The 14,648-nt window shown below is 36.0% G+C and overlaps 1 protein-coding gene across 8 annotated transcripts in view; it reads right to left on the reverse strand.

Moving 5' to 3' along the window:
• Nucleotides 1–14,648, reverse strand: part of MAGI2 (membrane associated guanylate kinase, WW and PDZ domain containing 2) — a 1,330,046-nt gene that overhangs the window by 446,698 nt on the left and 868,700 nt on the right. For all 8 annotated transcript variants that reach the window (XM_038562829.1, XM_038562825.1, XM_038562824.1 and 5 more), the window contains exons 5-6: nucleotides 13,131–13,341; nucleotides 1,233–1,312 (exon numbers count right to left, since the gene is read on the reverse strand). In XM_038562829.1, coding sequence (XP_038418757.1) covers nucleotides 1,233–1,312; nucleotides 13,131–13,341 — 291 coding nt within the window. The remainder of the gene's footprint in view (nucleotides 1–1,232; nucleotides 1,313–13,130; nucleotides 13,342–14,648) is intronic.

A 14,648-nucleotide genomic window follows, 5' to 3' on the forward strand; every position in this document is an offset into this window, starting at 1 on the left:
GCATACGTCTTACTGGTGTCAAGGAAATATATAGCCTAATGGTGATCAAAAGTCCAGGTCACATAATTTTATGGGCTTCAACCACAAGCAGTCATACTATTCTACAGAAAGCATACAGATATAGCTATAAATATAAAATTTAATATAGACAGTGGTTAAAAACTGGATATTTATGCATTCAAATATGCACATATAAACTGTACACTATAATTCTTAATTGAACTCTGTATAACTAGCTTGTGAACAGTTACAGAAATGAACAATGTTATCAAAATATTATCTGATAAAGCCAGAACTATTGTTACAAAGGACTTTTAGAATTAGAGACTTATAAAAAGTTGACTTTTCAAAAACTTTTTTAAAAGTTTAAACTCTCATCACTTTCTCCACTTTTAAGAGCTTCTCAATGATAGATGCCTGTGAATAGGGCTCTAATAGGTTGAGGAGATAAAGGCTTGATTGTAGTCAAATAATAAATCAAAGGAGAGTATGCTATTTATCATTTTAGCTAAATTTTAAGTGTTCTTTAACATTAAACCCCAACATCTTTAAAAATTACAAGTGTCATCTGTAACAGACTTCATCTAATTTACTAGTATCAGTGCAAGGTTTACACCCATCTAACCCCCAACATTGTTCAAAAACATTCTTCACATACATGAAAACAGTCAGTTTCTAAGCAAGTTAGTATTACTACACTAGAAACTAGAAAATACTAAGGATATCCCAGGACATTCATGCAACTGGTTATTTAATTCAAATATTTGATTAAAGGAAAGTAGCCATATGTATAGATCTGTATACCACTGATTCTTTAATAACCAGCAGAATGCTATGCCTCTAAACACAAAAATCAATAATATTTATAGGTCCACAAGACTGTTTCTCTATATATCATGTTTGATGCCAATGAAAAGATAAGAGTCCTCAGAGAGACATATTGCAAACAAAAAGTCCTTAGAAGGTGGTGGAAAGTCAGGCCAGGAGTCACACAGAACCAACAGAGATGACAGAGATGTGATATCCGGCACAGTTTCCTCAGAAAGAGAAAGGAAAACCACATGGCACTGCTGAAAAGCCGCGTTAATTCTCTCTCCTCTCTAAGCATTAAATAATACATCTTTAAAATTGTCTCAACTACATGATTGCTCCTGTCAGTGAGACCCTCCTTTAAGAAACACAAACATGCTCAAAGCGCAACGCAGAAACATCATAGAAACTTAATGACCTACCATTCTCTTTGCACTCTTCTGGAGGTTTAGCCTTTTTCGCAAGTCGAGGATCCAGCCATGATGTTGTCTTTGTGTTATGGCTGAAAAGAAAAGAGATCACTCTGAACAGACACATACTGAAAGGAATCAAGTTTATTCCTTAAAAAAAAAGGGGGGGGGCTGTTAGTCCAACAAAATTGCAATCGATACACTTAATTTGCTTACTGGTTCTAAGTAGCCCTGAAGGAGGTGTAAGAGTAATTGTGCAAGGCAGCTGTAAATTTGGCAACCTCAGCTCCCTGTCCTCAAAGCAGCTATTTTTATTAAAATCAACTAGAATGTTGCCAAGTTCACCTCATTGAAAATGCAGAACTCATCCAGAGCAAAAGGAATTTATTACAAATACTGGATTCTCCACTTGGAAGAGCACAGTTCGCAGGCTCTGATACTGTTTCCTCACTTTTGCAAAATGATTATTTTCATCTTAAACCTACCCTTTTCATAAACAGTTGTTTTGTTACTCTTTAACTACAGAGCTGGCAGAGGCAGTATAAAAGTGATGGAAATTACAGCATGTTCCCGGGATGCCTACATTTTCTCAAAAAGTGATTAATAGCAATTTCATTAACCCATATTTAGCTGTGTTGCATCTAAATTTTTTTAATCCAGTTAGGCAGGCATAGGATACAAATGCCTGTATTCTAGTGTTTCTAGAATGGAATTTCTGGGAATTAATAATAATTTAAATGACATTTGTGCTTTGGAAAAAAATAGCTTCTGGAAAGCCTTTAGTCAGGAATTTTAAAAACATAGAGATGTTCTTACAACAGTGTGTCTTAAAGAGGCCCTGGAATCACCTGCATTGGAGTCACCTGGAGATTAACAGTGCATATTCTGGGTCTTCACAGAACTACTGAATCAGAATCTTTGAGGTTGAGCCACAAAATCTCCATCATTGGCAAGCACTCCAGGTGATTTTTATGCACATTATAATTTGAGAACCACTCACAAGCTCAAAACTGCTCTTTGGAGCTAAAGTCTTTACTGTGTACAGCTGTCTCAAGTGATCCCCTCTACCAATGGACAAATTATCAAGGATGTGACATTTGTGAGGGCTTCAGAAAAAGAATGAACAAAGTCACAGGTGTGGAAAAGTGTGAGACTCATACAGGGAAGAGTCAAGAGGCCAATAAATGGAACATGAAAGGGAACAATAGAAAATAGTTTAGAAATATAAATTAAAGCCAGATAATAGGGATATTTGAACACAGCCGTAAGAAAGTCAAATGATAAAGATGAAAGTCAAATGATAAAAATTTCACATATATTTTCTCTTTCTTCCTTGAAATTTAACTATGTTTTATTGTATCACAGACACAAGTATAACCTGACAGGCAAATCTCCACTTAGAGCAAAGGTCAAAAAATTCTTCCAGGCAGTATATTTAATAGCAAACTTATAGAGACCAGGTGCCTATCTAATGAAGAAAATTTTAAGGTAGGAAAGAGGAAAGATAAAGACAAGCTGGGAGTGGGCAAGCAAGTCCAGGTGTTAAAGCACATGGTGTTTTCTGGACGATGATCCTGTCTATTGTAGAGCCATCTCTGATTTGAAAACCGAGAGACATTAAGATTCTTGGGTCATGAAGTCTCTGCTCCAGAAGATTCCTTTTTATTTCTGAATTTCACGTGTGGTAAAGCGAAAATACTCTTCATCACTTCCTTCACATTTAGGACCTCCACGATGATTGATGCCTCTAAACAGGGCTCTCATAATTTGATCAGATAAAGGCTGTGAATTTGGTCAAATTGTAAATCGCCAGGAGAGTGTGCTAGCTTCTGTTTACTCCCAATTTGACCTTTGTAAAATCTGATGGTGCTTTATTATCGAGTTTCAGAAGCAAGTACTGCAGACACTTTTGTCTCATTCTGCTCCTCATTTGTAGTCATGTCAATATCATCTAGTCTTTTCCTCTGAACTAAAGACACCCATGGAAGGAGATTATGACCACCTCAAATATGTTAGTGAACTGGGTTCAGTGTTTGATGCTCTTATTTTGAAATAGGCAAATTCACTTAAAAAAATTTTTTTTAGGGCAGCCCAGGTGGCTCAGCGGTTTAGCGCCGCCTTCAGCCCAGTGTGTGATCCTGGAGACCCTGGATCGAGTCCCACGTCGGGCTCCCTGCATGGAGCCTGCTTCTCCCTCTGCCTGTGTCTCTGCCTCTCTCTCTGTGTCTCTCATGAATAAATAAATAAAATCTTAAAAAAAATTTTTTAATAGACGTGACTTCATTACAAAGTGTGCATGCGCATACATGCGCATGTGCATTTGTGTGTAAGGCATGTTCATGTCTACGTTTTCATGTGTTAGGGAGAAATGTTGGGGAGTGAGCAAGGAAAATATATTTCCCAACTTTTTAAGTACAACTGCTTCTTCAAAATCCTTCCTTCATTTTGGAAAAAAGTCATTTATTTCTAGGTCTTTTAGACATATTCACAAAAGCAAACACATCTAGGACTAAGAGGTAAGGGGCCATTACTAAGCCATTACAGGGAGTCAAATTACCATTTCCATATCATTCCACCGTTGGTCTCAAATACCGGCTAATTTCATAGAGAACTGTGAGTCTCCTAGCTTTCCTGAGTTTATATAAAGCATTTCATTACAGGATGATTGTTTTTTAGGTTGAACTAGCATTAATGGTATGTCACTTTAATACACTTTGGCAGATGGAGTCTCTTACGGTTAACAGCATTTTTAGCTGATCCTCTGAAATGATTCTTAAAGAAATGTGGGTAGTAGTTAGTCTTAAACATCACATGAAGATACAGTACAGTATTTTTCAATAGTGGTTCTCCCCAGCCTTATAATTTGCATACTTCTCCAGGATTACAAAGGGGATATTTTTAATGCATTGGGAGACAACGGACCAAGTGGCTTTTCCATTTCCCTTAAATTATATATTTTTAACCTGGACAATTACCTTTGAAAATAGGATTAAACACTGGACAGGAAACTGTGTACAAAATGTGATCGTTGAGGGATTTTTCACAATCTACATAGCACTTTTCCTCAAGTTTGAGGATGTGATTTCCTTTTACTTCCACTGCTAAAGTAGATTTAAATAAAGCATCAGTTTTCTGGATCTAACCAAATGGTGTGTACACAAACGACAGGAAGGTTAAGAGGCTAATGCTATATGATCTTATATTGATACTAGTTTCTTAAACAGAGACACATACACACATATATGCTGAATTTGCAAAGAAATTTTTTCCCCTAGCTAGAGAATGGAATAAATGTTTTCTAGGAATGCTAAATCATAGTAGTCTACTGCTGTATGTATTCCTATGGATAAAGTTAATGTGATGATCATGAAAAGTGAGAGATCAAGTGGAGTGAAGTCAGTAGCTATTCAGGTTCAATCAATCTCAGATTTAAAAATCTGGATAAAAACCTTAAAAGTGGTTTATCCAAACTCTTCCCCGATGTTAAACTGTATAATGAATCTATCTGGAGGACTGGAAAAAACCAGAAGTGAAATTTCATTTAACTCTGCAATAGTAGTTTAAATTCATAACAGAATGGCCTTGAAGACATGATAGGCTGACTTATAATGAATTAGAAATTTCTGTGTTTTTTTTTTTTTTTTTTTTGTAAGTTTAACCTTTGCCAAACTGACAAAAGCTGCAGGTTAAATAATAACATCTTATCTTCCTGGGGAAACATTCTGCTCACATAGAAAATGCTTCACTTCGACAGGAAAAGCTGCTGACATTATGGCATACCATTGCAAAGTTATTCTCATTATCTCGTTGATGGTTGACTCTGTCGGGCTACGCTAGAACCTTCATATGCATCACCTCACTTAATGCTAATGAGCCTCTGTGGCTATAGATTTTTAATTCTGTTTTACGGGAGAAACAAAGGTTCAGAGAAGGTGAGTAACTTGCCCAAGGTTACACAGCTAGTGCGTGAAAGTGAAAGGGCTGGCATTAAACACAGTTACATCTGATTTCCAAGTTCAAGTTTCTTAAGCTCTGAAATCAGAGGCATACTAAACCTAACACTTGTTTTTCATACTGAGTTGCTTTATTTCGCTCCCTCAGAGAATAATCAAAGATCTTTTTCTCAGAGCCTTTGCCAATAGTTTGGAAATAGAGACATTTATCTCCCGTTTGAGGAGAGTAATCACAACAAATTCCTTTGTGTTGAATGCCTTGTACTTAGTAGGTATTATATTAAATTGCAGGCTCATAGAGATGAAAAGGAGGACATTGTGATTGAGGTACGGATAGCATCACTGGAAACATTTTTTTCCTTATAAACTTGAATTTTCCATCCAGATCACTTTTGAATCAAATGTTCTTCATTTAAATCTGAATATTTTTCCAGGGGGAGCTAAGATGGTGGCACAGTAGGAGGACCTCAGCCGCATCTGTCCATAGAATACAACTAGATAACTATCAAATCATTTTAAATATCCCAGAAATCAACCTGGGTAAAGTTTTAAAATTCATGATTTACAAAATCTCCATATAAATATTAGGTCTTAGAAGCAATACTAAGGAATTAGGTTAATAAAATTGCTATCAAGTGGTGGAACATTTTTTTAAAGATTTATTTATTTACTTTAGAGAGAGAGAGAGTATAAGGAGCAGGCAGAGGGAGAGGGGGGAGAGAGAAACTTTGAGGCAGAGTTCCTGCTGACATAGGGCTTGATCCCAGAACCCCATGATCATGACCTGAGCTGAAACCAAAAGCCGCTACTCAACTGACTGAACCACACAGGTGCCCCACAGGTGGAGGATTTTCATGTAGATCATGACACACTCTATCCTCCCTTCCATTTTTTCATTGTTCTATGTTTTCCCAGTCAGGGTATAAATCCCTTATTAGTTTCTTAGGTATACATAAGTGGATCCTCAAGGGTGATCCAATTCAAGCCTAATTTTAAGACATAAGTCTTTTCTTTCTGTTTCCTTTTCTTTCTGTTTCCTTTTCCTTCTTCTCCTTTACTTTTATATTACCATCTAGATAAATATAATGCTTTTAATACAGCACAAGTATTAGATCATATCTCACCAACTAAAATTTTATTAGTAGAACAAGAAATTTTTATTATCAAAAAAAAGAAATTTTTATTATCATACACATTTCCTCACTGTATTTTCTCTAAAAATAGTAACAGACTTAAAACAATGACAAATGCATTAAATTTAAAGAGTCCTCCTACAAGGGCAGTTGATGGATGAGCACTGGGTGTTATACTATATGTTGCAAATTGAATTTAAACAAAAACAAATGTAAAAAAGAATAAGTCCTCCTTCAAAGCCAATTCTTAATCTTAGTCTTGAATTGACAGTTAAAATGTATTTTCATCTGGGAAATGCATCAGAACAATAATAAGAGATTAAAGTCAATGATGTTTGACTTCAAGAAACATAATCTTTTGAACCAGGTAAACAAGGTCCAAGTAAATATTTTAGAGTCTATTGGGCAATTCAAAATTTGTTTGGATGTTAAAGTTTCACTAGCAATGGTCATATAAGTTCAGAGACAATAATTAGAGATTGTGAGTACATCTTACAGAATTTTAAAAATAAATGCTAGTTCTCTCTCTCTTTTTAACTCATCTCTATATCCAAAATGGGGCTCAAACTCATAATCAAGAGTCGCATACTCTACCAACTAAGCCAGCCAGCTGCCCTTAAACATTAGTTCTTAAAAGTATATAAATTCACGTTTTATATTGTATACATTTTAGATTATTGTCGATAAAATCTTCAGGATGGTTACATCATTTGGCAGAAGACTTTCTCCCCCTTTTATATCATCTTTCCAAAAAGATTAAAGGCAATGACTAGATAGATATACTGATGATGAACAGTGGGAACTTTTTCATTCAAGACTTCATTCTTTCACAGTTTTACTATTTTTTCTATTTATACACTGGCAATCTACATGAAAAGTTATTCTTCTATAGGGATTGTTTTCTAAACAATATTCCTAAAAATGTTATTAACTAAGTGAATTATGTAAGTTTGCCATTATATTATCTTTCATATGTTTAGAAACATTTTTAAGAAAGTTTTATTATAAATAGAATATCTTGAGTGTGAATTGCATACTGTTTTGTTTAAAACAGATTACTTTATGTCTGGGGATTGCAATGGAGTCTTGCACAGGCACAAGAAAAAAAGAACATGAAAAAATTCAATATATCTACTGTGCTTTAATACGAATTACAGAGAGTAAGCACAGATCATATTTTGTGACTGGTGGGGATATACCAAGCTTAGAATGAGAAAGCTGGGGTTGCTTCATACCAAATAATTGATTTTACTTCTCTTTCCAATAAATTTCCCAAGTATTATGTCTACTCTTTAATTAAAAAAAAAATGTGGCTTTGTTTGAAATGGTAATTAGTGATTTACTTAAAACTTAAGGAGATACAGAAATGGCAACACAAGAGGAAACAGATTGTATTGTGTGTCTTTCTGATAACTTAAAAGCAAATTCAGCCCGGACAACGATTTAGGAAACCATGTACAGCCATGACATTTTTCACAGATGTGATTTTCAGTTTCAAAAGTCTGCTTTAAAAAATCTATTATTTAAGATGACATAGCGCCCACTGCCATGCAGGAAGATGGTAGTAAACAAATAGGTTCTTGTTGTCATTTTGTTTTTTGCCAAAGGAATAAGCAGTCTCTTTTATGTCACTAACTAAACTGACTCCCATACAAAGAGGGAATTTAATAGGATTCCCAAAGCATGTCAATACAGATTAACCCTATGGCAGCTCTGCTTTATGGAACATTTAGCCTCTGGAATAGTGGCTTTCTGGCTGAAAAACTTAGAAACAAACACTGTTTGTAATAATAAAGTTTACTTTTATTTTAGCCAATGTTTATTTATACAGTGGAGGTAGTATGGGATAATGGCAATGGCTTTGCAAGGTCATGAACTATGAGACTTTAAGAATGTTAATTTGTCAGGGCCTCTGAGTGGCTCAGTTGATTAAGCCTCTGCCTTTGGCTCTGGTCAGTGGTGATCAGGGTCCTGGATGGAGCCCCACGTGGGGCTCCCTGTTCAGTGGGAAGTCTGCTTCTCCTTCTCCCATTCCATCTGGGCTTTCCCCTCTCTCTTTCTCAAATAAATAAATAAAATCGTAAAAAAAAAAAAAAAAAAAAAAAAAAAAAAGAATGTTGGGGCAGCCTGGGTGGCTCAGCGGTTTAGCACTGCCTTCAGCCCAGGGCGTGATCCTGGAGACCAAGGATCGAGTCCCACATTGGGTTCCCTGCATGGAGACTGCTTCTCCCTCTGCCTGTGTCTCTGCCTTTTTTCTCTCGGTGTCTCTCATGAATAATAATAATAATAAATGTTAATTTGTCCAAGGATCCCTTAAAATCTCATCTATGAAATCGGGTGTATCAAATGCTCACAAGGTAGTTACAAAATAATATATGTAATGTAGGCACTATAGCAAAATGACTGAAAGCAAGGACCCTGGAGAAAGTCTGTATCCCATGACAGTATGATTCTTGTCAGCTTTGCCGAATACTGTATGCCCAGCATTTAACATGGTGTCTTGCACATGGCATGTGTCCTATAAAGATGAGTTGAGTAAATGGCATCAAAGCATCTTGGTTTTGTGAATTCTTGGTTATACGGCCACGGGCAAGTGACTTACCTCCACAAGCCTCAGCTTCCCAAGTGAGCACAGTGTAAGTGCTTAAGAAAGTAGTTATTATTGTCTAACCTGAACACAGCCTGAACAAAGTAGGCACTCAGTATGTCATAATTATTATTACTAGTTTGAATGTATCAATAATATGTATCGTGAGTGTACATATTAATTATTTAATATGTAAATACTAGAAGACATTATTAATGAGGATGATGTTATGAATTAAGGAAATTACTGCTTTTAAACAATATTATTCACTTCAAAGCCTTATGAAAACTACTAAACATAAGACATTATTAATGCTTTAAAGCATGTTTAGAAGAGAACATTCATGCACAATTTAAAATCCCATTGGTTAAAAATGCTTTCTCAGGTATTCACTTTCTCATTAAATATCACTGTTAATGATCAAAGGAATCTGCTTTTCATTCATCAAAGGATGCAGTTCTGAAAAGTGGGAAATATAGTTGACCCATGTGTTCTGGTACTGAAAACAAGAAAATCCCTCATCTTCTAAATGCAGAACTTGTTAAGTACAGAGACATATAAAGTATTTTGCAATACTGAACAAATCAATAAATATTTTAAAATATTACTGCACAGAAGACAAAAAATGGAATTACTTGTTATCTTAATTCAAAACCCACAGTATATATAATTCAAAAAAAAGATATATCTGAGCTCACATTTCACCAAGGAGGAATTCCTCTCTTCCATCCAAAAATGTGTATGTATATAAATGTAAATAAATAGATATTTATATTAATGTATTTAGATTTTATACACAGAACCACGGGGCCCTTCTCCTTGGTTTCACTTGCTTCTGTTTTACCAAAATCTTTGTTTCACAGGAGACAGAAATCAGTGAAGTGTAATGAGGGCTGTTGCCTACCAGGGGAGACTTCTATTACTATAAGTGACTCTCACAATATTTGTACCAGAGGGAAGTTCTCACTGATGCCAGCTCTCCTTACTTCACATGTCTATCTTCTCCTCCATCTCTTTTATCTGTCTTTTAATTTACTCTACTGGCCTTTTTGTCTTCTTTCTTTACCTTGACTTTGCTTCAGGACTGCAAACTTTTATATGACAAGTACTACTTGTTTTCTAAGTTTCTTGGCTAGAAATTCCGGGGCCCGTCATGGCTTAGTCCCCAAGAAAGTTCTTATTGCCCCACCATGATCCCTTTCCTGTCACATTCCTGCTCTAACAGACTGTTTCCAAGGGCCTTTTCTATTCACAAAAGGATTCATTGTGGGCCGCCTGGGTGGCTCAGTGGTTGAGCTCTGCCTTTGGCTCAGGGTATGATCCTGGGGTCCTGGGATCAAGTCCTGCATCAGGCTCCCTGCATGGAGCCTGCTTCTCCTTCTGCCTGTGTCTCTGCCTCTCTCCCTCTGTGTCTCCCATGAATAAATAAATAAAATCTTAAAAAAAAGAATTCATTGTGATATCAACAGCAAAGTTACCCACAGGTCAATGACAGTGGGTTGAAGTTCTGATTTTGTCGCACACGGTTAGAAGGGAAGAAGTATTCCAGGCAAAACAGTGAAAGCAGTCAGGAGAGAATCAGCAAAAATGGAGGGAAAAGTAAAGCAGAGTGAAATACAGGCAAAGAGAAAGGAAACCACAAGGCACATGTTCATAGTGTGGAAATGAAGCACCAGATGAAGAAGACACTGATTCCTGCCTAGTCTGATATGTGAGCTCATCACACTGAGAATGGGATTCAAAGGTGACTTCTTCAAGAAAGAAAAGACGGGGCTCGAACTGGTCCAGGGTGAAGGGTGGGGTGAGAGGTGCCTCCATTCTGTGGAGGAATCTCCTTAAGTAGGGCATTCACACCTGCCTTCTACAGGAAACACCTTCCCCTTCACATTCCCACTTCAGCCTTAACTCGAGGCTTCTTCATTTTCCAAAACTCTGGGTGAGTCTCTCTAGCATCAGCTTTCTTGCCAAAATGAAGTTATATCCTCTCTTGTATCTTAATTTTCCACTTCCACTTATCTCTGTTCCTCTGCTCATTAATTCTTCCCTGAAGTAACAGAAAGCCTGTCTTGCAAAAAAGCACTAATGATCTGGCAAAATGGAAACAGAGCAATCATTTCACAGGATTCACCATTAAATACCTATTGCCTGGTAGGGTCAGAGGGTCTTCTCACTATCCCTGATAAGCCTAGTGACTGGGTCTTTGAAAGCACCTGTGTCTACACATTGCCAAGTGGGAATGACCACACATTCCCAATGGTGCCTCCTTTTATTACTTAAGTCTGTGCTAAGCATATCCTTCTCCAAATAGGATCATAGAACTCAGAAATTAGTTGTTTACTGATTGTTTATAGTTATATGTCTCTCTTCCCCAACTTGAACAATAAATCTCAACTATAAACTTGAGAACAGGTACGAAATCTTATGAATCTTTGAATTCAGTCGAGTATTAACAAAATCATTTTGGTACATTCTCTCATATCTTGCAGAGCCTCATCACTTACTACATACCATGAGCACAACATCATCTTTCAAAGTCCCTCTTCTTCACAATCACAAAATCTGACACTGTTTAAAGGAGAAAATATTATTTTGTAATCACAAAGATTTTTATAATTGCATTATTAGAAACCTTATAAGGAAACAGCTCTTTAATCAACTTGTCATGCTGGTTTTCTTTTATTATTTCCACATGCCCTTACTCCTCCTGTGTATATAAATACATAGATAAATAAAATAAAAATGTATATACTATCGGTCTCCTTCTTCTGAATAGCAATTTTCCTGAACACCAACGTATGTAAGGTTTATACTTTGAGTGGCCCCATGCTGTACTTATCAATAACAAAGTAATGTTTTTAGATTTAAATACTTTTTTTGGCATTTAAAAAACTCCATATGGCTTCTTCTTTTCCAATTAATTGGTAAAAGATTTCTTTGGGTCATTGATTATAGCAATAAAAAATAATGCAAGAGATATTTATTCTTTTTTTTAAATTTCCAAGATCTGTCAAAAGGTGAGTGGTAGAGATTCATTTTCTGCAAAACACTGTATTTCTTATCCTGTGTTGGAGTCAAGCAGAGCACCAAGTAATTACCTCATTATATATTCCCTTGGCCACATGTATCAAAGTTCCCACCTTCACATGAGAATTAAATATTGGCATGTGGTAACATTTCAATTTCACAACTGAGTTCTGCCTATGGAGATCTAAGTCCCAAATCACTCCAGGTTGGGGAAGGAAATCTACTTTTAATATTTTTTCTTGAATAATCAGAGGTTACATATTTTTATCTACTGTCAGCACTGAAAACTTCAGATTCTATTAATTTTTCTGTTTGAGTCTTGTTTGTGGGAATAAGTGTTGTTCATTACAATTTTTTTTTTTTGGTTTTTATTCTTCCTAATGAATAGTTTGATTGTCTTATGCATGCTAACAATTTAATTTTGTGCTGAGATCTCTCACTTAGGACCTTGGTTTTTTGTTTTGTTTTGTTTTTTAAAGTGGTTCTACTCTTGGAAAATAAAGAAAGGGAAAATAGAATTGTTAATAAAATATATTAAACGTCAGTTTGGGAAAAAAAAAAGAAAAGTCCAAAAGGCGGTAAAAGATTAGGTTGAGTCATTATCACCAGGGAGTTCAAGATTAGCACTTCAGTTTTCTTGGCCAGTCATAAAAATGGTAAGCAAAAAAATAGAATGAAATTAATAAAAATGAGTGTGATTTATAGTTACATGATACAAAACTAAATGATTTTATTGACGTATGACCTCTGGGTGAAATACTTAAAATGTTGTCTTTTGCGACAAGTAAGTATTTTGCTCTAAATGGCTGTGTCACTGAACATGATGGTAAAGGTTTCTAGCAATCTTACTTAAAAGATGGGATTATCTCTTTTGGACTATACGGAGGTCTTGAAAGAGTAGAGTAAGCATTTCCCATGATAGGTAGATTATTTCCAACTCAGTAATAACATCACATAGAGATTTGCCTTTTTAGTCACAATTGTAACAAATTTTACAGATTTTACAATTTTGCAATTGTTTAATTCATTCTTTGATTTATAGCTATAATCTAATTGTATTAAGGCACTATCCATTATTCTCTAACAAAGAAGGATGCTAATACCAGGAACAATAAAATTCAGCATTTTATTATGACCACATCTCTATGTGCGGCATCACTTATATGCTGCCATGATCTTTGTGGCAATATCCAAAGAAATGTGTGAAACTTACTCAATGAAGTAGACTTCACCCTTCTCTGTATAGGCCATTTCCCAGTTATCAGGCAATGGGTCTGACTCCTCATTCTCTTCAGGTTTAGTTGGTTTTGCATCATCCATCTGCTCCTTCAGCTCCTCAGGCTGACTATACACTGGTGCAGGATAAGGCTGGGAGGGTGTCTCCCCTGAGGCACCTGCACTCTTGTCTTCATGTTCACTGGATTCTACAAGAGAACAAAGCATGCCGTTAGTCATTCTAGCCACAGGAACTTCTCAATGAGTGTGGAGTATGATGTATTAGGGTATAAGCTCTATGAAGGCTAACAAGAAAAGCATAATTGCAAATAGCTCTGAAAATCATCTCTAGGCCTACTTGAATTTCCCTTTTTTTTCATCATTCTTGTCTACCTTTCATCTAATTATTGCTGATTACTGAATTTGATGGCCATTTCACAACACAGGTGTGGTAGGCAGAATAATGACTCCCTAAACATGTCCATGTCCTACTTCCTCAAACATCTCAATGTTACCTTACATGGTGAAAGAGAATTTTCAGATCTGATTAAATTAAGGGCCTTGAGATTGGGAGGTTATCTTCAGTTATTCAGGTGGGCTCATTGTAATGACAGGGGTTCTTAAAAGTGTAATAGGAAGGCAGAAGAGGATGGTGAGAGGGAGATGTGCCACTAAAGAATGGCCAAAGAGGTGCAATGTTGCTGGCTTTGAAGATAGAAGAAGAGGACCGATCAAACACAAGCCGAAAAATGTGGATGGCCTCTAGAAGCTGGAAAGGCTAGTGTATAGATTCTCTTCTAGAAAATTAAGCCTCTAGAAAGGAACATAGTCCTGTTGATACTTTTATTTCAGCCAGGTCAGTCCCATGTCAAACTTCTAACCTACAGAACTGTAAGACAGTAAATTTGCATTGTTTTAAGCCACTAAGTTTATGGTCATTTGTTATAATAACAATAGAAAACTAATACAATAGACTAAAACCTAAAAAAAAAATACATATTTTAAGAGTAAAGGTAACAGGCTTGGAGGACAGACCCAAGGTTCCAACATGTAAATAGCATGAGCTCCAGAATGAGCAAAAGAAGCACACAGAGAAGAAATAATAACTCAACAACAAAAAAGTAGAAGAAAATTTACCTAATATGAAGAAATACTTGAGTTTGCAGACTGAAATGGCTCACTGAATCTGACGCCAGATTAATGAAGCATATAGACTCCTAAACACAGCTAGGCGAAATTTCCAAACTCCGATATTAAAAAAGCAACTTTAGAGGCTCCTGCACTGAAGAAACATGATTACTTACAAAGAAAAGAGGAACAAAAGAACATGAGATCTTTCATCTGTGATACACTAACCTCAAAGACAATAAGGTAACATCTATAGTAACTTGAGAATGAAAAAAAGTACAGCAACTCAAGAACTTAAGTCTACCAAAATATTACTCCTCTATCTAGGCAAAAGAAAGTCATTTTAAACAACAGAAGTTCTGAATACATACTATCCATGCATCCTACC

This window comes from Canis lupus, chromosome 18 (assembly GCF_011100685.1).
Source record: "Canis lupus familiaris isolate Mischka breed German Shepherd chromosome 18, alternate assembly UU_Cfam_GSD_1.0, whole genome shotgun sequence".
NCBI lineage: Eukaryota > Metazoa > Chordata > Mammalia > Carnivora > Canidae > Canis > Canis lupus.